The following is a 26,371-nucleotide window of genomic DNA, read 5'->3' as shown; positions in this document are numbered from 1 at the left end:
AGTCGAAGTGGTGACAGATTTGAGGTGATGAATGACACGGGAAATGTGTGGTGTCACAGGTTGCTTTTGTTGCCTTAAGAAAACATGCTTTGGCTTTGAATTGTTTGAACTGTTACTCAGAATAGGCAGGGAAATTGTGTCATGGGCAAAACAAACTCCAGAAGTGATTTCAATGATTGATAATTTCAGGACCGTGGTCAGGGGGTATGAGCACTACTTCCTGTGTTTCCAGGGACAAACAAGTCGATAAATGATCAGCCCTGGCAGTTCTGTGTCAGTGCCTCTACAAGGAGGAGAGGAAAACCAGGACTTTATTTGGATAGAGCAAAGAAGCATGTGTATTCATTCCTTCAGCAATGCATGTTACCTACCTCTCATGTGTGACACACTCTGTGCTGTGACTTGCTACCAGCAAGCACTTCTTGACTTGCTTTAGTGCACTACACTATTCCTCATCTGTCTGCATAATTTAACAAATGAAGGACAACCAAGCATCTGAATAAATATTGACTGTCTTCCTATCATACCTGTTATAAACAGCTAAAGGCTGCAGACAGATTTCAGTTACTCTATGCAGGCCTTGTACCGTATCAGTGCTTACATCTGGGACCCTTCATGGGTCCAGTGCTTATTAGGAACATTTCAAATTCAAGATGGGACTTAGTCTCCAACTGAGATCCTGCTGAGTCCAAAGAAGCTGCAACGTGGTGTGTTTTCATTTAAGGCTTTTTATTTTAGTTGAAGTAAAGCTGAAAAACAAAATTACTAGAGAGGGCTTCCCTCTTCTCAGAGAAAGACAAAGCTTGCAGTGCTGACAAAAATTGGTTAAATGGGTTTTGCCTAGATCCCTTTTTAAAACATAGTGCCCTGACACACCGTTCCCACACAGCCATCCATGAGGTCTTGAAAACCAAGGCTAAGTTGTCCCTCCACCTTACACCATTGTCAGACAGTTGATAGTAAGAGGTCTTTTAAATCTTTGGTCACCCAACTTTCGCTGAGGACTTTCTAAGTCAGGGGGAACATCAGCCACTGTAAAGGATAGAGTAAAATGCCTGTGGGACTTCCAAGAGGAAGATAGGGAAAAAAATAGTAGATACATTACAATTGTTTATACCTGATAATGACGCATGTAAAAAAAACTGTGACCAATATTTTCCCAATTTAACCTTTTCTACTCTAAGCTTATGTTTAAAAACAGGAACAAATTTAATGGGCACTTGGCTCGAAGTATGTTGTGTTGTTTCATATCCTTGCTCAGTTGTGGTTAAATCATTTCCAGCCTAAAAATATTCCTACAGCAAAAATGCAAAACATTCGCCATGTTTTTTTTTTTAACCACAGAGCCTGTTTTGCTTCATCAATAAATCCAGAAATTAAAAATTTGTAAAAATGCATGATGCTGAGATACACAAAGAAAATGCATGAGATGTTCTCATACTCTTGAGAAAGATGTTTAGTGAATTGTTTATTAATAGGCATATCACTTATAACAATAGCATGAAATTGGTAAACGTTTAAAATTTTACAACCAAAAGTGCTATGCCGCCCTGTCTGGCCTTAGTTCACACCCTTTAGTTCACACCCTCGTGGTGTGAACTATAGGACTAGGCGTAACCGGAGCCAAAGAAGAAAAGGAATTGGCCAGACCACGGCTGCCATTCCACCTAAGGTAAAAGAGCCACAGACTGGAGGTTGGGGTTGAGTTTGGGATGGGATCCATGTAGCCCAGGCTGGCTTCAAATTCCCTGTCCTCCTTCCTCTGCCTCCCGCATGCCAGGGTTGCAAATATATGCCACCACACCCTGAGCTTCGAATGTCACAAAATTCACAGAAAAGCAAACAAATGAAGCAGGACCACAAGCTTATTCACGATCACACAGAAGAAGAACAGTCCCCGAGGGGAGAGGGACAGCGGTCAAAGAGATTCTCCCTGAGAGGAAACAGGTGCTTTTAAGGTAGACAAGTCCTTTCAGGTTAGCAAATGTCTCCTGAACTAACCTTCCAGAGGATAGAGAATTTAGTATTAAAAGCCAGTCCAAAGCAGACGCTACACTGGGCTGTTCTTGCTTTAACGCACATTGCGCTATGCCCTTTAAAAAGGAAATGGTTCTTGGTAAGTAAACCAGAACACAGGATTCTCCCTCCTATTGATCACTGGTGGCAGCACACTGGCCTGCATTCCTGCTCCCGGGTGCTTACTCTAAGCTTCTTAACTTGATTCTCAACAGGCAGTGGCTGCAGCCTCCGCGGCATCCAGAGACTTCAGTGGAATAGGAGGGTTAGGAGAACTTCTGGAGAGTTCTTCAGAAGCTTCCAAGTTGAGCTCCAAGAGTGCTAAGGAGTGGAGGAACCGGAGGAAGAAGAGGAGACAGAGGGAACACTTGGAGGGAAACCACAGAGCCGATGGAGACAGGTTTCCCAAGTCGGAATCGGAAGACAGTGTCAAACGAAGAAGCTTCCTGCTCTCCCTGGATGGCAACCCGCTGACTGGTGACAAGAAGCTGTGCTCTCCCCACCAGGTATCGAGGTCTGATGATCTGTAAATCACAGCATCAGGTTTTGATAGATCTCTATAACGGGTCCTTTGCGTGACAGGCTGCTGGTGCCATCGAGTTATTTTTTTAAAAATCTATCATTGTCTTAGAAAGGGATTTTGAAAAATCCGTTCAGGCAAAACTTTAAGATAATTAACTTTAAACATTTTACAGTTTTGAGAGAGTATCACTGAATTTTTTAAAACTATGTCCTGTCTCTCAAGATACTTCACTGGAATTATATAGGAAACCTCTATTCAGTTTTCCCCTTTTAAGTACTTTGATAAACTTGGCTTCTTTATGAACCTTCTGCTTTGACTATAGGAGATAATATTATAACACACACAACACACAACACACACACAACACACAACACACACACAACACACACACAACACACACAACACATAACACACCACACACACACACACAAAACACACACACAACACACAACACACATACACACACACACACACACACAGGAGTTCAGGAAAGGAATGTCTTAAGAATTGCCTGTTTCTTTAAGATGAAAACTCAACTTAGGAGTCTCCATTGTCATGACATGTTACATCTGAAAGAATTACAGTCTAACTGCTCTTGAACATTAAATTAGTGGTGGGAATTAAGGCCAACCATCTAATACACAGTACCAGTGTTAGCATATCTTTTAGGCCAGAGACAACAAACAACAAAGTAACTTTGACTTTTTTTTTTAAACTTAAATAAGGGTTACAAAATTCAAACAGTAAATAGTACTGAAAACTGAAATAAATGTCATTGTATTTTGGGGCCTATTTTATCTACTAGTACATTATGTGCCATAAATTACAAACTCTTCAAATTATATTAATTTACTTAAAAACTATACACAATCATCAGTGCCTTGAGGAGCACATTAAGCAACCAGTTTAAAGCAAATAAACAAGAAGCTGTAAGTCACCCACAGAGTATAGCATCCTCTTAATAAGGAACAGTACTTCAAGAAAATTAATAGTGACCATCATAAACTTTGACAAAAAGAGAGTGGCAATCGCAAATTTTACCGCAGTAGAGTACTTGGCTATTTTCTTGTTTTGATTTTGTTTACTTTTAGACAGGCTCTCACTCTACGGCCCAGACTATCCTTGAACTCACAGCTTTAGCCTTGAATTCACTGTTTTAAAGAGTTATGCAAGAATTATCTAGGAATCCTATGTTATTAAGGAAAAGTTAAAACTGATGACTTCTAATGAAAGGAACTAAAGAAGTGTTGAATGGTTTCAGTCATTTATGAAGGCACATGCATATTGTTGATGTTTGCGTGACAATCGTGTGTCTTTTGAAAGTGGGATTATTTCCCTTTTCGTCTAAAAAGTTATACATTACTTTCTTCAAGCAGCAAATCTTTATTAAGCACTGTCTTGGTTTCTTTTCCAGTAGCTGTGAGAACAAAAGTACCGTAAGTGAGAATGGGTTTATTCTGGCTTATGAATTCAGGTTATAGTCTATCATAGCAGGGAAGTCAAACAGGGGCTGGAGACAGCAGGTCAAGAAACAGAGCCACGATTCTTTCGCTCACCATCCCTCTCTCTTTTCCTTCAGTGTAGGTCTCAGCCCGTGCTTGGTGCCACTCATACTTAGGGTTGGATATCTCACCTCTATTACCTCAACTAAGATAATCCTCTACACAAATGTTCAGAGAGACCCATTCTCGAGGCAGTTCAAGAATCTATTAATTTGAGAATTAACACTAATCGTCAAACTACCATGAATGTAACAGAAAGCTCTCTAGATGTTGACAATTCCGTAATGAAAAATTGGATTCCTTTCACTGATATCACGGAACTTTATTCTAAAGGTTGATACAGTAATCATGTCAGACATGTTGCATACTACGTTGGATAAGTGCTGTGGGAACAGGGGCCACGTAACTGACGATAAAATTTTTTCAGTTGGATAGTTTGAAATGACATTCTAAGATCTTGGAGAGGTCAAGGGAATAAGATAGACCATGGAACTCCTTTCTGGGGCCAGTGGAAGGGACGTAGCAAAATCCTTATGTGAGAATAAGCTCGCACTCCCCATAGAGCAATGACGCTTGAGTAGCTGGGGGGGGGGGCAGAGAGAGGAAAGAGCAGAAGGAAGGTAGCTGGTAGCTAATATTTGAACACTGAAAGCAAAAGCAGTACGTACATTTGAACAATTCCTTTTGCATTTGTAGATAGGTGGATGAAAGATACTTGATACTGAGTTATTTGAGTAGAAGGTAGCTAAGTGGATAGACCTTCAAAAATAAAGGAAATACTGATGAGTGTTGAGTCTTCAAATCTAACTGAACAGGAAGGCATTGATACAGGACTCTCAAGCCCAACCATGCCAGAAACTCTTTAGAGTGTCTGCTTTGTAGGTGTCAAAAGGCTTTCTCTTCTATCAAAGAGAGTCTGGAAAGGCAATGGGGACAGCAAACACTAATTGACTGGACATACTCTTCAAAACAATACGAATCTCCTGAAGAAAAATCTCCTGAGAATGTCAAAGCAGAGAAACCATAAGTAATGGGCACCCTGTCTTCCTCCACGGATGTGAATTTGAATGTTATTTTATATTTATTGCTTTATTTACTTTTATAGGCATAACACATAGCCACTGTCCATCGTGAAATTAGTTAAGGCTATATAATGGAGAGTCTTCTTCCTGAGGACTTTTTTTTTTTATTAACTTGAGTATTTCTTATATACATTTCCAGTGTTATTCCCTTTCCCGGTTTCCGGGCAAACATCCCCCTAATCCCTCCCCTTCCCCTTCTTTATGGGTGTTCCCCTCCCCATCCTCCCCCCATTGCCGCCCTCCCCCCAACAATCTAGTTCACTGGGGGTTCAGTCTTAGCAGGACCCAGGGCTTCCCCTTCCACTGGTGATCTTACTAGGATATTCATTGCTACCTATGAGGTCAGAGTCCAGGGTCAGTCCATGTATAGTCTTTAGGTAGTGGCTTAGTCCCTGGAAGCTCTGGTTGCTTGGCATTGTTGTACATATGGGGTCTCGAGCCCCTTCAAGCTCTTCCAGTTCTTTCTCTGATTCCTTCAACGGGGGTCCTATTCTCAGTTCAGTGGTTTGCTGCTGGCATTCGCCTATGTATTGTGTGTGTGTCTGTATTCTGTATTCTGTATTCTGGCTGTGTCTCTCAGGAGCGATCTACATCCGGCTCCTATCGGCCTGCACTTCTTTGCTTCATCCATCTTGTCTAATTGGATGGCTGTATGTGTATGGGCCACATGTGGGGCAGGCTCTGAATGGGTGTTCCTTCTGTGACTGTTTTAATCTTTGCCTCTCTATTCCCTGCCAAGGGTATTCTTCTTCCTCAGGACTTTTATCCCTGATGCTTGGACACACTTGTATTTTAAACCAGGGGCTTATAGCTATGATCACATATAGTTGCTGGTGTATTTGAGATGTGACACAGATGAGTGTTTCCAACAAATACTCATTCTACCCAGTCTACTCAGACACCTGTTAATTCCCTGTATCTTCTTCATTGTTCTCGACCCACTTTAGGCTTGGACCTCACACACAGGGTTATGTCACAGAGAATCAGTGCTTGCATTTTCCCTCTCCTTATTGAAATTTGAAGAAAAAGTTCATGCACTTATCTTTTTAGAACGGAGGAAAACAGAATGAAGCCGACACCTGTAATTTATGTTCTGAGAGGCATGAGGCAAGGAGAAATGGTCCTTTAGTTCAGCATAAAAGCTTTCTCTAGAAAAAAGCTTGCCACAGCTGTGGGTATTCCCTTAACTGTGCCGCATCTTACAAGGGTGTTATTTTTGGTTTATTTTCTCTGAATACTATTTTTGTTGTCTTCTTTTTCTGGTTCTGTTGCCTTGAAAGCTGTGCCCACACCCATTATTATACTTTCCAAAGAGTGAAAAGAAGTTCAAATAAACTCAAAGATTTGGACCGCCTCTGAAAAATACCCAGACATAAAAGCATGCCAGTTTAAGGCATGCTCAGATATGCTATAGGTACAAAACCATACCACATACCCCCAAGGATTGTAACATAAGCAGATTCTGACTTCCAGAGACAGCTTTAGAACACAGGTAGAATAAGATTATTATACTTAACCTTCCTAGAAATTAATGTAAGCTGTACCAGAGAGAAACATGAGCTTATATATCTCTGTGTATAGAGATCCGGCTGGGTTTAGAATTGGCTGGAAGGTGGGTTGAAAATCCAAGTTAGGTAATCGCATCTACTATGTCTTCACCATGGTGTGTGTGTGTGTGTGTGTGTGTGTGTGTGTGTGTGTGTGTGTGTGTGTGTGTATAGCTAAACACCGGACAGTGGGTGGTTTATTCAGATCTGTATTTTGACATATAATCTAGGGGCTGGAACATGAAGATGGCTTCATCCTGGTTTCTGAGAGAGCCTTATGAGGGGAAGGACAAAAGGCCTCATTCAGAAGAGATGAGAGGGAAACAAACTCTGTGATGGAACTCAGAAAAGCATTAATCTATTCATGAAGGTTCTATCTGTAAAAAGCTGCCCCATTGTGGAATTATGTTTCTAACAAATGAACTCTTGGTATATATATATTCAAATGTGCTCAGAATTCCAAATTTAATTCCCTGTAAATACAGTTTTTAATGTACAAAGTGATTTGTATGGGAAGTTTCAAAGCACTCAGTCTCCTGTAGCAGGTATCTTATTACACAGTCAAGGGTGGGACTAAGCCCATCTTAAAGTGAAGAACACAGCTTTAAGTTCTTGGATAAGAAATCAGTCGAATGCGTGCCTGGCACTGACCCCACACTCTTGTTTGAACTGGGTGCTGTAGAGACATAGGACAGCTTCAGCACTCCCTACAGCTACTGCACCCTGTAGAGAATTTACTCAACAAAAGACAGATTTCAGAATGAAAAGTTCCTTTTAAGAAGTTCCAAAGGACGAAGGCAGTCGTGGGGAAAATCATAATCATAGACTTAAAAATGAGACCCAAGGCAGTCAATCTAGGCTAACTAGGCAGAGAGATAAGAACAAGAACAAAAACAAAAACGAACTGAAACTGTTTTTCCTGTGTTTTCTCCACTAAGATTCTGTTTGGTTCTATACTGGTGGAGAAAATGGGAGCGCAAACCAGTGGCTGCCAGTGTGTGATTAACTTATCACCATATACACACATATGTTAATATATTAGTCTCTTCTGTTTTGAGTTGATTTGTTTTTGAGACAGAATCTTGCAATGGAACACTGACTGACCTAAAATTTTCAATCTTCCTACTTCTGCCTCCCAAGAGCTAGTACAATAAGCATGTGCCTCCCTCCATGTATCACACAACGCTATGTGGTGCATGCATGTGCATTTAAGTGTGTGTGTGTGTGTGTGTACGTCTGTGTACGCACACACGAGTGTTTATATTATTATAGTGGTTATGAAGAGAGTTGAGGCAGGGAATAAGAGGACAATAAAAGAAATACCATTATTAATGATGGGGAGAGAAAACAAATATTTTATTCCCTGACCAGGAGTACTTTTAGAAACTATCACCAAAGTAAAATTAAGCCTGAGTTAGTCAATGTAGTTTAAAATCCATTCAAAGAGTCAAAGAAGGATATAAGATGCATCTTATTTTCTGGTATTAAAGAACAGCTTATCGGTTTATTTATAAATGTATCTGATAAACATGTTTGTAGGCTGGGATGTAACCCAGTAGTATGGGCTTGCCTAGCCAATAGTGAGTGTGGCAGGGGTACATTACCCAGCACAGGAAAGGAGAAAATTGAGAAAGCCCAAGGTGTCTTTATTTCGAGTTACCTAGCTCTCATTAGTGGAATAAACAAGAAGTCACAGGAATCATCTTCGTTGTAGTCCTGCTATTTACTTTGGTTCTTTGAGCTAGTGTTACACTTTTAGTAGGCAGAGTACCACAGATAGTATTAAAATCCTCTTACATTTGCTGTGACACATAGACCCTCAGATCAAGTGAATCACTGGTAGTCCTGTTGGAAATGGTTAGAAAATCTGGAAGATAAGTTCTGTCACACACTTCCCATGTGTCTAGAGACCTTTCTGGTAGAAGCCAGAGGAGAGCAAAGACACAGTGATAACCTTTTCAATACTACAGTTATCAAGGTGACAATTTAGGTATTTTTGGAATTTGATATAAATATTTAGTATCTGAACTAACAGCCTCAAGGCACTTTTTCCCCAAGTTGCATGCCCTTCAGACCACAGCCCTGAGCGGTGAAAGCTACCTTCTGTTTGTGTACACCTTCCCCCACTCCCATTGCGATGGCACAGTCCACCTCACAGTGCAAGAGTGAAGTTTAGATGAAGTGTTTGGGGATTTAGTCAGTTGTGAATAGGGAATCTCAGAGGGGCAGGCTTTATAATGAAATGTATCCTGACGTTTGCACTGCGGTCTTCAATATTAAAAAAGGACACCTATATGTCCCTATGAATTCCATTTACCTGTTTTTAAGAAAAATCTGACAGTGACCCAAAAGCAAACGGTTTCTGCAATCCAAAGATTTATTAAACAATTATGTCCCACCCTGCCCCGATCTCTTCCCTCCTGCTTTCTCCTCAGTCTCTCTTGAGTATCCGTGGCTCCCTGTTTTCCCCAAGACGCAATAGCAAAACGAGCATTTTCAGCTTCAGAGGTCGGGCGAAGGACGTGGGGTCTGAGAATGACTTTGCAGACGATGAGCACAGCACCTTCGAGGACAGCGAGAGCAGGAGAGACTCCCTGTTTGTGCCGCACAGACCTGGAGAGCGACGCAACAGTAACGTTAGTCAGGCCAGTATGTCATCCAGGATGGTGCCAGGGCTTCCAGCAAATGGGAAGATGCACAGCACTGTGGATTGCAATGGTGTGGTTTCCTTGGTGGGTGGACTCTCAGCTCTTACGTCACCTACTGGATGGCTCGCGCCAGAGGTGATAATACATAAACCAGCTACTAGTGACACTTCAATTGAAAAAAAAAAAAATGCAGGCCTGGGCAGTTGAGCCTGTTCTGTGATCCTAATTCCTCCAAATGAAAGTGCTTTAAAATAACATGATTAATTGAATGAAAAACAAAATAAAACAAAACAAAAATAAAAAAAGCAAAAAAACCCAAACTTGACTTGTGTGGAACCTTTTTAGGTTAAAAGTATTCAAAATTTAGAATCTGAGATAAAGCATAAATCTACAACTTCAGCCGGTTTATTGCAAATACAAAATAATGAGCACTTTCACAATCAGATCTTTGTTATTAATGTGTCCCTTAAATTATACAATCATCCATCAGGCCATATTCTGAAATGTTTGTATTCGTACAACTAAATATTGTAATGACCAATGTATTAACGATGGACGGTTTTATACAACTGTCGATGTTACAGTGCTATTTGAAAAAAATATTCCCAAATAAAACGTGTTGATGAGATGCCATATGGAAATAAAGAAATCTCAGGAAAGCACACACATTTCATTGTACATCTGTGTTTGTGCATGGAAAAAAATGGCCCATATATGTCAGTTTGTCAATATAGCCTCAAAGAAAATAACCCAGCCTTGAGACTATATAATAATAATTAGTTTTGTGGAAAGATTGACCTATTCCTCACTGCTATAAGTTGAAGAATAATTTGTATTTAAATGAAAAACTAATTATAGCATGCTTATAAAAATATTTCCCCTAAACTTTGCCATAGTGTTTAAAATGCGTGTGTAAAATGGTTGCCTTATAAGATTGCATCCAGCCAGTGAACTCTTGGCAAAGGATCTGTGGTCTTTAAAATAAAAAGTCTTTATAGACTGTGATAATCTATCCAATAGTGTCTTATTATTACTTGAGATTGTTACCTGAAAAAAAAAACTTGCATGAAGCATGGTTTTCCAGAGAGATGCTATATATTCTTGTGTTGTCAATGGAGAAGGGTGGTTTGAGCCATCAGTATTTGGTTTGCAGGGTACCACCACTGAAACGGAAGTCAGGAAGAGAAGGCTAAGTTCTTACCAGATTTCGATGGAAATGCTGGAGGATTCCTCTGGAAGACAAAGAGCCATGAGCATAGCCAGTATCCTGACCAACACCATGGAGGGTAAGATGCAGACTGTGAGGGTCCGCTTTCCATGGACTGTCTGCTCTCAACACAGCTTCTTTTCGCACACAGTCTAATGGATTTTCAAGTCTAACATTGTGAGATTACACACACACACACACACACACACACACACACACACACACGAATGAGATGGTACATCTTTCATAGTGCTTATAAAAGAGAGCATTAATCTGATTCTCTTTTACTTGAGTTTTTACTTTGCTGTAGCGTGGCATTTCTCCCCCTTGAGTTCATATCACTGAAGACTTTTTCTAGTGTTATATTACCCATCAGAGTACACCTTCTTTTCTTTCAGCCTCGTTGTGTAAAGGTCAATGATGTCAGGGTTAGAGAGGGACAGCAATGAGTTGGACAAAGCCAAGCCTGTGTTCCACTCAATTGAGGGTCCCCAAAATGTGCCTTTTCTGTCATCTGCATTCACAACTGTGAAAAACTGACACAAACATTTGGTAATTTTATTCACTGTTTAAAAATCCCCATAGAGTTTCCTTTACAAGTTTTTTTGATAGTGATATATTGCATTTTTTTGCTTCATTATTACTTACCTTGAGGTTGAATATTAAACTTAAAGTACTTGCTTATATTAAAAGTGGGTCAGTATCAGCATGCATTTTAATGAGCATTTTGTGGATTTCCATATGTAATAAGGTAAAATACATAAGATTGTTTTCTATACAGTCTATTAATCCCAGTACTGTGAATTTCTATGTCTGTGAATAAGCATGTTTTACAAACAATATGTCATTTACTAGGAACAGTAATTAACTTATACAGTTATTGAATGTTTTTCTTCTTTATTACCCACCAGAACTTGAAGAATCTAGACAGAAGTGCCCACCATGCTGGTATAGATTCGCCAATGTGTTTTTGATCTGGGACTGCTGTGATGCATGGTTAAAAGTGAAGCATCTTGTGAATTTAATTGTGATGGATCCATTTGTTGATCTTGCCATAACAATTTGCATCGTATTAAATACACTGTTCATGGCCATGGAGCACTATCCCATGACCCAGCAGTTCAGCAGTGTGCTGACTGTGGGAAACCTGGTAAGTGCTATAGGGAAGGGAACAATGTAACAAAGAAAAAGAGATGGCAATGCTGTACCAAACTGTATCTTCTTTCCTCACAAGAAGAAACATCTAAAGGAGTGTTACAGCTCACCTCAGATGGAGTCTGAATTTCATCTGTGTTGATGCTGATCACGCAGGACAGTATCTTTGCAGATTAACCATAATGGTTAGCAGCCCCTCACGCTATAAAGGATTACATACTGGAAATGAAGGCTCAAAGGAAACATGAGGGCCACAAGACTTGAATTTGCAGGGTCGTCACAGAACCCACACCCAATTGAAAGGATAGCCAAAGAATCAATCTTTACTTTTAAAAGGCATAATAATTTAGAAGTGAATAAGGTAATAATAAGTATCCTTAGTGGTAATCAACCAATGGAGAAAATAATTGGTAAAATGCATTGGTAGGACCTTCAGTATGGGAAGGTAAGTGGCCATAAGGAAGAGTATACTAAGATGTATTTGCAAACAAACAACCCTCACGTTTCTTTCAGACTTTAAAACTGGCATCAGTTAACCTGTTCTTTCCCAGATATGCCTAGAATTTGGTTTCGACAACATTAAAATGCTCTATTACGTTTCAAGATGATTTGTCGTATTCAAACCCAATTAAGCAGCCTATAACACATCCATAACATCATCCCTAGGCCTGTGACTTACAAATAACTCAGTATAGCGTTCATTGCCAATTATAAAGTACTGATAGATATTTAATCTTCAGTAAGCAAATACCTGGATGCTTTGTCTTTCTGTGAAGGTTGTTGTATCCTTGCAAGGCTCCAGGGATGGGCCTGATGGAGACAGCGAAGGACTAAAGAAAAGAAAACAGACACAGATTAGCTGGGACTCAGTGGGTGGGCTCTCTGGTAGAGAAACTGCAGTGCCTGGAAGCTCAGTGTGTTCATTACATAGAGTTGAACAGAGAGATGGAGTAGTTGCCTATGGTTGACCAAGGAAGTAGTGTTCAGACACGCAGGTGAGCAAAGAGGCAGGGTTATTCTACACAGCTGGATCAAGTGGGCAGGTTTAGTCCATCTCAGTAAAACAGTCTTTGTTGAGGTGCAGTCCTCAGAGTGTAAATATGGGGTAGGCAGAAACTATGCTGGACGCTTTCTGAACACACTATCAACATCATGGGCTGCAGGTGCACCAGAGGAAGGCTTTGTTCTTCCTTTGATCCTCACTTCCAGGATGAGGGCTTTGCTCATTTTCCCCCATGGTTCTGAGGCTAAGATTCTTGACTTGGTGCCTCACGTCAACAATACATATTCGTTCAAACCTTCATATACCCAGGCCTTCCTTTGGTTGCCCACAGAAGTCCACTGAAGAAAACCACCCAAAGACTTGAACACTTTTATCTATTTGATTTTGGCTAGCTTGCTCTTTGAAACATTCAGTAGCAGTCAAAATGTGGAAAACTGCACTGTGCGAGACTTTGACTATTTAAAGATGCTATTTTTCTATTGGATATCTTTTTCATTGATCTACAGGAAAATGGTTTGCTCTCTGGTTCACTAAGATACAATACTTATCGTCTGTACCTGCATGATATTATGTACTGGTTTTTCCATGTTTATATCCGAGCCATTTGTAGAACCCAGAAATCATGATTGTGAACACATTTTAGGGGCATTCTGAGCATTGAAGCACATAGTATAGGAAACACTGACCAGCTCAGGATGTTCCAAAGCCCTTCAAAATGGCTCAGCAGTTAAGAGCACTGACTGCTCTTCCAGGGGTCCTGAGTTCAATTCCCAGCAACCACATGGTGGCTCACAACCATCTGTAATGGGACCTGATGCCCTCTTCTGGTGTGTCTGAAGACAACTTCAGTGTACTTTATACATAAAATAAATAAATCTTTAAAAAAAAAGAAAAAGAAAAAAATTCAAGAATCAGTTTTACATTCCCTCTGGAGTACCTGAATGGAATGTTTTGCTCCCCCTGGGTCCTTGTCCTGCCAAGAGCTAGTTAGCATCATAGCACACCTGTAGTGCACTTTGTAATATCAGAACAAAAAGTGTCGATTCTAACACATAATTGAATAAGAGTGCATTTATGCTTTATCCTTCCTTCTCACTCAGATGAGCTGAACTTGCCTTTGTGCCTTTGTACAGATGGACTTTTTTCCTCTTAGACCATAAAACACGGACATGCATAATAATTGTGCTGTCTGTAACCCCTGTGCTACATGACTGTTTAATATTTTAACCTTTTGCATTTAGACATAAATTTGTCCTTATAATTGAACGTGTCAAATATAGTACTAATGAACACTTATACCATATGAAAGACAGCAAGAGAATCATAATGAGTGTTCTCTTTTCCTTCTGAATCCTCAGTGCCTAATGTCCAGAAATGTTTCCCACAAACTATTTGGGATAAATGATTCTTTACTGTAGTTTCTGGGAAGTACTTTTTAACTGGAGCATACGACTCTCCTTTGTGGAGTCATAAATGAAAGTGAATGCTGCTCAGCTGGTTAAGGCATTAAGGCTGATCACATTATTCTGATCCAAGAGCTCTAGCCAGGGCTTTCTACTGCAAGGATCTCCAGTTGTGACCAACGAATGTACTCTACAAAACAGGTTTTCTCATTATTCCTATCAGGTTTGCGTTAGAAATCCCCATTCGTTAGGATGTAAAGTCCCTAACGAGAACTGTATCTTCAAAATAGGATGATCAGAAGTAGGCATGGCGGCACACGCTGAAAATCCGAATGCTCGAGAGGCTGAGGCAGGAAGAACCATGGTTCCCGGGCCAGCATGGGCTACATAGTAAGATGCTGATCCAAAAGAAACGGGAGAGAGATGGAGAGGAGAAAACAGGGAGGGAACATGGGTGAAAAGAAGTCCTAAGGTCCTTGATAGATAGAAAGTATTTTGGAAGTTAAGCCTTGAGCCACGTGAGTCTCTTCAGTTTGAAGGGTGTAAAGGTGAATTCGTTATAAACTAGACCTAATTCCCCCCAAATATTAGGCTTTTATTTCTTCTGCCTGATTTTTCTTCACTCCTACTATCTCTTCCCTAGAGCTTCAACTAAATAGTTGAGTTTACATATTTATTAGTTGACACCTTCCTTTTACTATCCAAGGAGTACTTGAATGATGGGGATAGAGTTGCCTCCTCAAGCACAAAAGACAAAGGGCCAAGCTTTGTGAAGGGTGAAGATGCACTGGTATTGGGGGCAGTGCAAACACTTGCGTCATCTCTCAGGGATAGCGAAGCTCACAGGCGGTACATCTCATATCATTTAATCCGAAAAAAAAAAAAAAAGGATAAATTCCTTTTTGAATTCCAGCATGATAGATAGAACTATGTTGGGCATATTTCATAGACAGTCACTTCTTGTATAACCAGCCTCAGAAGGAGGACTTGGAGTGGCCATTTGAAAACATGGCCGTCCCGAGTGGTCACACAGGTGGAGAAACTAGTCCCACCAGAAGGGTGGAGAGGGGTGTTGGGGAGACAGAGGTATAAATATGCATATTTATAACTCACCTCATCCTCTCTGTACTGTTGGTCTCGGGAGAACACCCTCCCTTTTCTTCAACTTTCACACCTATAATGCTGTGATGCTCAATCTGTCCCAATTATTTTCTTGAACATGCCAATCACTCCCTCCCTGATACTCTCTGTGACTGCTGTTACCGGCTTTTTGACTCCTTACATCATTCATGATGCTTTTGCACTCAATATGTTCACGTCCCAGCAACTTTAGGGACAATACTATAAAGCATGAGCTTGATTCCTTGATTCCTTGTGCCCTGCTGACACAGATCATTGGCCTAGGATTGCTTTAAGCACTGTATAGTCTCAGCTGAATAGCCATCCGTCCCACCATTTATGAGAAGCGCTATCATCCTCACTTCAATTTTGTGTCACGTTTAACAGAGCCTTCTAGCCACAAAGCTTAGAATTGTTAGAACCACGTGGAGTTAACGTTTTCTTTATTTCCCATGTCTACTTGATAGAAAAATCCATTATGTTTTTCCTTCAGGGTATTTGTCTTTTACTCTTAAAAACTTTAAAAAAATATTTCTGGCATTAATGTCTGTTGTTCCCTTTATAACAACCCCCCCCCACAAGCCACATCAGAAAAACTTTGTCACAGCACCACACAAACACCACACCAAAGTTTATGTGTTTAAATAGTCCACATATAGAATGTTCTCAAATCTCAATTCACATTCTTCCAAGTTCCTCTTCATCCTCTTTTCTTTTCTACCATGGTATTCAGCCCACATTAAGCAACTTCAGCTTATTCCCTAATGAACTTTCTCACACCAGAAGCTGTGGCTTTCCCATCTGTTGTGAACTTCTCCGTGGCAGACCCTGCATCCCTTTTTGTTTTGTGTCTCCCACTGTGTCTACATTGCAGTTCCTCAATAAACAAATGACTGGTTACTTCTACTCCCAAAGAGGCTGCTTCCCGAGCCAGGTTTTTGTAAAAATGACAGTCACTTAAGAGTCAACAGCCAGTCAGACCAGATTATAACTCTCACTGTAGATGAATAATATACTCTCCGGAAATGTACAACATTCTGCGCCTTGTTCTTTTATTGTTGAAATGGGTGTCACGATGCCCATCTCTGAGGCTGCGGTGCAGGTCAAATGAGGTGAGCTGGAAGAATCTAGCAGTGTGCCTAGCATCCAGCATGCTCTCACCGAACAGCTTCCTTCCTCCCACATGCACAGCATTAACCTTATGAACCTTTCATTGAAGTGTCAATGGAAAATATTCCTGCTCTGAGCCCTTATGTTTTTCTCAGGATATTGGGATGTTGGGGGAATTGAATAAATGAGGAATATTTTCAAAACTTTCCAGACTATGGACGGAAATAGATTTTTTTATGGTCTTCCAATGTCGAAGCTGTTGTATCTGTAAGTGTGGGGATGATATAATTTGGGCGATAGGATAATCAGGTGGAAAAGCAGAAGTCAAAAGAGCTTCAAGTCTGAGTCCTAATGACAGAGTTCACTTGTTCTAAATTGTACATCATAGTAAGTGGTCATACTTTGTTGGGAGTTTATTGAAGCTCCCAACGTATGATAGTTTCAACAGGCTAACCTATTGTTTCTCAAATAACTATGTAGTGATTAATGGATGGAAACCATGAGAGAGTAGACAGAATTAAGATCCAAAGACTAGGAAAGGGTTATGGAATCTTCTGACTGGACTTTGATTAAGGAGTAGACTTTTTGTAGTTTGTTTCTACAATACATAAACATTGCATCCCTTCCTGGATGATTGGGTTGACACAGTTTGAGTATCTGGAGACCTCAAAATCTCTATTGAGTCTCTCTCTGCTACTTCATATTTTTGCAGAATGTTGGTTTTGGGGTGTTTGTTTGTCTGTTTATCCTGCCATTTTAAAATTCAAGCTCCTAGTATAGGAATCCTATAAACCAGTCTATGCATCATATAATGTTAGAGAAGCTTTTCCTTTGACAAGTTACCTGACAGTACTAAAACTACAGAAAAATAGAACATCATTACCAGTGCTTTGAGGACCTACATTAGAAAGCTTTAAGGCAAATTCTTGTGATTTTGAGATGAGAATGTTCATTCAAATATTCTTAAGGAGAAGTTTTATGGTGGCGTTATTTCTTTGGAGGGAAGCTTGACTCTGGTTTATGCATTTGCTAGCTGCAGGAGAGCTAGCCATCTCAGCAGACCCAAAAAGATTGATTTTGATTTTCTCTAAGAAGGGATATTGAGGATCCTTTAGCTAAAGAGTTCCTAGCTTGTTTTAATGCATTTCTATCACCAGGGTGCTTATTTCAAATAACATCTGCCTCTGAAAGTTTTACAGAAATCAAATTCATTTGAGTGAGAGCTCATTTGAAGTTCACCAGGGAAACTATTTGTAAAATAATAATAATAATTTAAAAAGTCCCATGGTGAGCTATCATATAAAATGAAAACATCATGTTTTCAAAATGTATTCCACATTGCTTACAGTGTATTTTAGGTCCATCTGACTGACACGTGACTAAGAGCAGTTGATGTACATTTTAGAAATTGGCACTTCCTTTTAAAATATTTGTAAGATTTAAAAATGACATATTGGCTATATTTGTGCTTTAATAAGAGTGGGTCTGGATTTTTAAAAAGAAATATGTTTTAACATACCAAATGACTCTAGTAAATTTATTTGGCCAGAGCTTCTTCAAGATAAAGGCTGACTTACTCTATTAACTTTGACTTTACCATCATAAAATAGACCCTTTCCCTATAGAGATTTAGGGTGACTATTTAAAAACACTTTGGCAGGAATAATTTCACAGCCCATAATTTGTTTCCGTTTTTATTGTCTGTGGTTTTAGATTTGAAATAAATGTTTAATGTGTTCTGTTTTGTTTCTATTGTCAAATACACATTTCTTCTATTCTCACCATATTAATCTTAATTATGGATATGTAATACTGAGAACACTTTCTTGCTTGTTCCAATTAAATACGCAGTTCCTTTCTCTATTAATCCATTAACCTTAATTCTGAGGCAGGCAGCCAGAGACCATGATTACAAAACATTTGTGGCAGACACTCTTTTGTTTCAAGAATGTTTATAAAATACGGGAACAAAATGCAATCCATTAAAGAAAACTACAAAATGTACAAGTAAAAATGTATATTTTTACTGATTTTAAGCATTTTTTTAGACTCCCAATGATATGTGGATTTATTTCCAAGAATGTATTTCGCAACATTTTTATAACACTACAGAAAAGCAGATGTGCTGCTTGGTAGCCTCAACGTGTACCAGAAGGACACTTATGCCACAGCTATTATCAAGACAGAGGTGGAAAATGTGCACAGTGAAAGGTCTTAAAGTTTGTCTTCCCTAGAAACCCAGCTGGTTCATTAAAAAAGACACATCTATTCAGCACAATGCCGGCTTATGGAAAAGTTACAAAGTTGACATTGATCTGTTTTGTTTAAAAGTCAGATGTTTGTAGTTGCTATGGTTTAACGTTCTTGGTAAAGTCCTGCAGCCTCTGAGCTTAGGGCTTCTCAAGTGCCACTCTCTGTTTCCTTCCAGGTCTTCACTGGGATCTTCACAGCCGAAATGGTCCTTAAAATCATTGCCATGGACCCCTATTATTATTTCCAAGAGGGCTGGAATATTTTCGATGGAATTATTGTTAGCCTGAGTTTAATGGAGCTAGGCCTGGCAAATGTGGAGGGGCTGTCTGTGCTTCGGTCCTTCAGACTGGTATCTTCTGTTCTTCATGTTTCCTCTCTCATAAGCATAGCATTTATTTTTAAATGTATGTTTATGTAATTATCATAGTTTGTGCAATAGCATTTTTAATTACATAAGTCAATGTCCCCAGGAAATGTACAACCATGACCTTTCAAGATAAGTATAATCTATTTTCTAAAAATAACAAAAAATGATTGAAATATTCCACAATTCAATATGTAGGAGACATTAATACATTATATATTAATATATATATATTCCTTCTAAATTGGTTTTCTACTCTGAAATTGTTTTCATTTTATAGCTTTGAGGAGAAGAAAGAAAAAAGAAATAGAAGAAATGCAAATAAAACTATTAAGCTCCAGTTAATGTTAGGATTTTAATCAACCTTATTAGAGGAATTGCTTTAAAGCATGTAGAAGTTGGGAGCAGTGGTGTATGTCTCTAACACTAGTACTTGGGAGGTGAAGTCAGAAGAACTAGTTTAGACTTATCCTTAGATAAACCGTAAATTAGAGGCTAGCCTGGGCTACATGAGCCTGTATCTCCAAAGCAAAAGCAAAACAACAAAATCAACACATAAAAAAATGTTTGACACATTTGGTATTTTAAACAACGATATCACAAAATGTTTTAAATTATAGCAAAAATAATGTTGAAAGTACCTACATTTTGTTTAGAATTCATATATATATGTATATATATATATAGGTATGTATATATATGTAGACATACAGATAGATATGTATTTCGAATTGAACAAAAGCTTTTAAAAATTGAATTAGCTTATTTCACAACTTTTTTAAGAAAAGGAAAATGTAATTCACATTTTCAACATTCCCTTTTAGTTTCTAGAGTAAAATCTAAAGTGACAATTGATGTATTAACAGTGTCTATAGTTAAAGTAATGTTTTCTTAGTTATATCTTTCAGTAAGTCTAAAGGAGAATTATAAAGGGGAAATGCACTTAAATGATTTGACTTGATTTACAACTCTAATATTATTATCGACCTTTTGTTTTGAATCTACATTATGATCGACTCATAAAATAATCGCCTGGCTTCCAAGTGTACTACATTTCCTTTCATTTCATTACAGCTCCGAGTCTTCAAGTTGGCAAAGTCCTGGCCCACACTGAACATGCTCATTAAGATCATCGGCAACTCGGTGGGCGCACTGGGCAACCTGACCCTGGTGCTGGCCATCATCGTCTTCATTTTTGCCGTGGTCGGCATGCAGCTGTTTGGAAAGAGCTACAAGGAGTGTGTCTGCAAGATCAATGTGGACTGCAAGCTGCCGCGCTGGCACATGAACGACTTCTTCCACTCCTTCCTGATCGTGTTCCGAGTGCTGTGTGGGGAGTGGATAGAGACCATGTGGGACTGCATGGAGGTCGCGGGCCAGACCATGTGCCTTATTGTGTTCATGTTGGTCATGGTGATTGGGAACCTTGTGGTACGTATGTACTGCAGATCTTTGTGAATAAGAATGAGTGGGGTTGGGGATTTAGCTCAGTGGTAGAGCGCTTGCCTAGGAAGCGCAAGGCCCTGGGTTCGGTCCCCAGCTCCGAAAAAAAGAACCAAAAAAAAAAAAAAAAAAAAAAAAAAGAATGAGTTTGGGCCGTAGGAAACAATGGCTTAAGCAGTAAATATATCTCCAATTTTACTGCCAGCACTTCAGTGTCAACACCCCCTACAGGAATTACAGAATGACATTATTTAAATTCTCTGAGGTCAGAGCTAGCTCCCTGTGACCATGGAATAAAATGTCTGCTATGGAGGATATGGGGATGAAAAGCATGTTCGCGGGTTACAGCTACTAAGTTTACTTTTTTCATGTCAAAAAGTGTATTTCCTTATCTAGACTCACTATATCATTATTTGATATGATAATCTCTTTAAACCCTAAAAATACAACTACCTCTTACATGTCCATAATTCACACTGTTTTATTTAAAGGTGTGGATTAGACACAAATTCTAAGGTCAAACGTTAAAGATATAAAGTAATTTACTTCAGTTGTGGTTTATAATTACTGTAGGGTACAAAATATGTTCTTATCTGCATTTGTTTTATTAAAAGAAATAACATTGGAGGGTGAATAATTCCACACATACAAACGTGTATGTATGTATATACAAGCATACACAGAAAGACACAAACACACAACACACACACACACACACACACACACACAGAGACAGAGACAGAGACAGAGACAGAGACAGAGACAGAGACAGAGACAGAGAGGCAGAGAGAGGCAGAGACAGAAATGAAGATAGACACAAGAGAGATCAGATTTTACATACTTTCAGCCATTCCTTAGATTCTAGAAGAGGATGGACAAACTGTCATGAGCTGCTTCCCCACAGCTGAGCCTGCTTACCTCAAAAAAGCCATGCTAACAGCAGCGCTCCAGTTGATCACATCGAATAAAAGGAATCGACTTGAACGCAAAAGAGAGCCTTGTGAATAGGTGTAGCAGGGGTGGGGGTGAGGAGTGCATGGCCAGTGTATCTTGTATTCGTGGATGAAATTGTCCAAGAACAAATGGAAACTATTTTAAAAGCCCTAACATAAAGGCATGTGTTTTCATACTTAAATTCCTCTATCATATATGTATATAGTAAGTACCTACATAGTCATATAAGGTCTTCCTTTTAAGGGGTACACTTCAAATAATACTCAAAAGAACGATAGTGGGACATACACATTATTTTCTTAAAATAGAAAAGTGCCCTAGATTCAGATAAAAATATGATGTTTAAATAGAAAACAACCCAGAGATCCTAGTTTGCATTTGTCCTCCTACTATATAAAGAGACTCAGTAATTACATTTTAGGCTAAAATGATCCCTGTGCTTAAATATCCTTTTACATCAGACATTGTGAGTTATCCCTGTAATAGCCACAAACCCCCAGGTATCCACTGCAGTGAGTCACAGCGACACTCCACAAACCTAAGGAGAGAAGGGATTTACATTATATGAGTATGGCTGAACCTTAGAACGTTCTGGAATTTTCTCCAGTTTTCTACACGATTTGAACACCCATGTTTTAAAGTATGCTTGACAGGAAATATATTAACCCTTGTGTAATTCGCTATCTCTGCCATCACAGTTTGTAGCCTCTGGACCAAAGAAATCTGTTTCTGCTACGTACTGGCTTTATACAAATTAGCAGGTTATTAGATAAATTGGTTATTTGTACACATGAAGCTAGACACTCCATAGGCAAGCTGGTAAGAGGAAATAAAACAATGGAACTGAAAATGCCATTGTGTGTGTGTGTGTGTGTGAGTGTGTGTGTCAAACGCCATTGAAAGGGGGATTTTTGTCTTTTCACTGGTGAGACTTTTAATAGTTTCTTTTTTTCCCTGCTATTCTCAGTGGAGAGGGGCTTCTAAGTTATCATTCCCCTTTACCACAGGTAGACATGATCATGTGTGGTTTTAACGTGGACCCTGATGTACACTAATCATTCACTAAGCACTGAGTGAAACCACTATAGTAAAGATCTGAGCCCCTTGTCCACTTCCTATTGTTGCCCGTGTGTCAGTTTTAACTTAGAGCTTTTACTCTCTCCTCTTCAGGTTCTGAACCTCTTTCTGGCCTTATTGTTGAGTTCCTTTAGTTCAGATAACCTTGCTGCTACTGACGATGATAACGAAATGAACAACCTCCAGATCGCGGTGGGAAGGATGCAAAAGGGAATTGATTTTGTGAAAAATAAGATACGGGAGTGCTTCCGAAAAGCGTTTTTCAGAAAGCCGAAAGTGATAGAAATCCAAGAAGGCAACAAAATAGACAGCTGCATGTCCAATAACACGGGCATCGAAATAAGCAAAGAGCTTAACTACCTTAAAGACGGTAATGGAACCACCAGCGGCGTGGGAACCGGAAGCAGTGTGGAAAAATACGTAATCGATGAAAATGACTACATGTCATTCATAAACAATCCCAGCCTCACCGTGACTGTGCCAATTGCTGTGGGAGAGTCTGACTTTGAAAATTTAAATACGGAAGAGTTCAGCAGTGAGTCAGAATTGGAAGAAAGTAAGGAGGTAAGCGTGCGTTTCAGTTCTGGCTGCGCTTTTCATCATCCACAGAGTGTGGCTACTCTGTGTTGTTTTTGCCTGTAGGCGCTTTATCAACAGAAACTAATGGGTTGGGTGTGTAGCTCAAGGGTAGGATGCTTAACAGGCATGAAGTCCTTTAGTATCCAACACTACACACAAAAACAACGTGATATCGGATGATCATGTTGGAACATCATGAAAAATAGGTAGGTTCATTTAATTACAGCTTTCCACAGGCTATCACAATTTGAACGATTAAAATGTTCATTTTCTTAATAACTTGAAAGCCTAATTTCAAATGTAGCCCTAAACAAAAGAGATACTATTTTCCCCTCATTAGTGATTTGTTTTAGAAAACACAAGGAACTATATTTTAATGGTGGCATGCCATCACTGTGAAAAAAATGTATGTAGTCTTTCTTCACACTTAAGTATTTCATTTACCACAAGAGAGTGAATTATCTGTGAAAGTACTAGAAAGTTCCAAGCCTTACTGATTTTTTTTCCTGTTACAGATGAGCAACGTGGTCTATATATTACCTTGAAAATACTGAGGTATAACACTTGAGCATTAGAGTGGGTCTACAGATGGGAAATTTACTCTCATATGAGTAGTTGTTAGAATGAAAAAAAGAAAATTTTCATAGGCGATGATTTGAGCTCCTTGGGTCTAGTGATAATAGCTTAGTGACATCACCTCAATTAAAATATTTTATTAATATTTATTGACAGCCTTTGGAGGTAACAGCTGGAAGTTAATCTAGCACAGATGGTGTTATAAGAGATCTTCAGCTGGAGGGGATAACATCAACACCCTAGGAATCCGACCAGTGATGTTGGATTTTGTGAATTCTCTTGGAGCCTTTGAAAACCAGTTTAGCAAGATAATTTGCTCTAAAATCCTTATTGGAAGTCTATGGCATTATAGCTTGCAATGTCGCCATTCTTCTCATACTTCAGAATATGTTTTATAATTTAAAGAATATGATCAAAATGAGGTAGCGATGTTTATTTTCAGAGCAATGTTTATTTACACAGGAATCGAGTGTAGCACAGCTAATTTACATTGCTCATCCTAGTCACTAAGACTCAATTCTGGCTTTATTTCCCATCACTAGAGGACCAGCAGGCTTTCATTGATTACTTCGTCCAGTTTGGTCAAAGACAGTCTTTATCATGTGACTCCCAGCAAGCTCATAGAGTCATTAAAACTCTATAAAAGTTTGGTCTTACAGGCCTCGGTTAAATTCTTAGGTGCTTAAGAATGGGAAGAGAGGTTAAGTGAGAGAAGATTGGAATGGGCCTCCTATTTGGTTCACATTGTAAAACGTGGAAAGATATCGTTCTACAAAGAGAGAGCCGGGATTGATAATGAGCTCCTATTACTAAGGAGAGCAGAGAGCAGGAGACAGCGCAAAGGATGGTGTGTCTGGGAACTTCAGACTGCAGCCTTTTAAAGTCAGTCAGAGCTTGGAGTTGGAATTGGCTGCATGGTCAGGAGGGAGTGCTCCGGAACAGAAACAATTAGCAACATTTGTTATTAAAGAGCAAAGGACCTTAGACTGAGAGACCACAGAGAATATCTTATGCATTGTTATAGCAGCAAGGTGTTGAAATTCTGGGCTAAAATAATGAAGGAACTGAGAGGAATTGGCAATTTAACAGACCTCAAGAATCTGAGGGATGAGAAAAGTGACAATTCTGCTGTCTGATAAGGTCTTCTGCAAAAGGTCCCCAGGTTTGTGTGGGAAGAGTTGGACTCGGGATTTAAGTTTTGCACGTCACACCCTTAGAATCTGAATAACAGGGTTCAGTCAAACTCTAATCAAAAAGATCACAGGAAGACACGTCTACTGATACATACTGTTCTCTCATTGTTCCCTCAAAGAGTGCAGGGTAATAATTATTTACATTGTATCTTGTACTGTAGGTAATCTAGATATGAGAGTATTGTGTAGGTTAATGAATATACTACAAATACAAGGCCAGTTTATATACAGAATTTGTACATCTGTTGGTTTGGATTCTTGTAGAGTCCTGGAACTGATCCCTTGTAGATAACAAGGAATGGTTGGGTTGAAGGTATCAGTGTTGGTCAGAGTCAGAGGTCAGAGCTAAAAGTAGACTAAATGATGCAAGACTTAAAATTATTTGGTTCCCTGAAAATAGGAGAGGTCAAAAAATAATTATAAGGCAAAAATAGGGTAAACCTAAGGGCAGAATTGCCTGACTAGTGTAAGGTCAAGAAAAGTCAGAAAAGCCAAAACAAAGGAACTTCTATTGCATTAGTAACAGAGACTGATGACAGTGGCCTATGAAGAAGTACCTCCATTGGTTTCTGCTGAAAACAATTGCTCTTAATATATTTTAAAGCCTCCCTAAGCTCCACAGATATTTCTTTTTAATGGCTTAACCATCATAACCGTGGAATATTAAGATGTAATTTGTCATTCATTATCAATTCCTGGAAAACATTTGTTTCCTCAACAAAAACTTATTATTGGGTAATTTATACAATTCTATACCCTTTGAACCTAATTTTGAAGAGATGAAATCCAGTTACAGAAAGAAGATAATTACATTTTTAATATATAATGCTAGTAGGAACATCACCAAAGTAAACATAAGCATATGTACATATCATATACATATATACATAAATATATACATACATAGCATATATATGCTTCATTAATTTTTGAAATGGTCATAAAAAATCAATATTAAATATGCTTTACTCTGATGAGATGCCTCAGAGACTAAGAGCACTTGCTGCTCTTGCAGAAAACTTACATTTGTTTCCCAGCATCCACCCACATGATAGTTATCATCTGTCTGTAACTCCAGTTACAAGGGATCTGACAGTGCTCTTGATTCCAAAGGCATTGCATGGTTCACACTGTAAGTCCAGGAAAATTTTAACACTATATAAATCGTTATGAAGATTAGTGGTAGGGAGGTGAGAGAGGACCTGGGATAGGAGAAGGAATAGGATCAAAATTCAAAGCATTAAGTTTTCAAAGAACAATCAAAACATTATTATGTAAGTTTCTTGATACATTCTGTTTATACATTTTTTTCATTTATTCAACATTAAACTTTATGTGGATGATATATTTAAGTTGGTACCACAAAAACTTATATAAAAGCAATAGGAAAATTCTCATATATGCTCAGAGACATCACATAACATAGAATTTAAAAAAATAATAGGGAATATTGGTATATTGGTATACTCTAACAGTACAGGACTGGTTTATCTAACTCCCACTTAAGTATACTTCACCTATGTACCACCCTGCACAGGCATGCGCGCGCGCGCACACACACACACACACACACACACACACACACACACATGATATTTTGATTTGTCTTTGTTGCTA

At 39.0% G+C, this 26,371-nt stretch overlaps 1 protein-coding gene across 5 annotated transcripts in view; it reads left to right on the top strand.

Annotated features, from left to right (window-relative positions):
• Nucleotides 1-26,371, top strand: part of Scn3a (sodium voltage-gated channel alpha subunit 3) — a 111,730-nt gene that overhangs the window by 51,559 nt on the left and 33,800 nt on the right. For 3 of the 5 annotated variants that reach the window (NM_001437770.1, XM_087653744.1, NM_013119.2), the window contains 7 exon segments: nucleotides 2,232-2,522; nucleotides 9,106-9,306; nucleotides 10,472-10,604; nucleotides 11,437-11,675; nucleotides 18,744-18,917; nucleotides 20,007-20,363; nucleotides 22,500-22,970. In NM_001437770.1, the coding sequence (NP_001424699.1) occupies nucleotides 2,232-2,522; nucleotides 9,106-9,306; nucleotides 10,472-10,604; nucleotides 11,437-11,675; nucleotides 18,744-18,917; nucleotides 20,007-20,363; nucleotides 22,500-22,970 (1,866 nt within the window). 5 annotated transcript variants of the gene reach the window in all.

Source organism: Rattus norvegicus, chromosome 3 (genome assembly GCF_021556685.1).
Source record: "Rattus norvegicus strain SHRSP/BbbUtx chromosome 3, alternate assembly SHRSP_T2T, whole genome shotgun sequence".
Lineage (NCBI taxonomy): Eukaryota > Metazoa > Chordata > Mammalia > Rodentia > Muridae > Rattus > Rattus norvegicus.
Note: the sequence above shows the minus strand (reverse complement) of the source record. Positions and strands in the feature narration are given on the sequence as shown.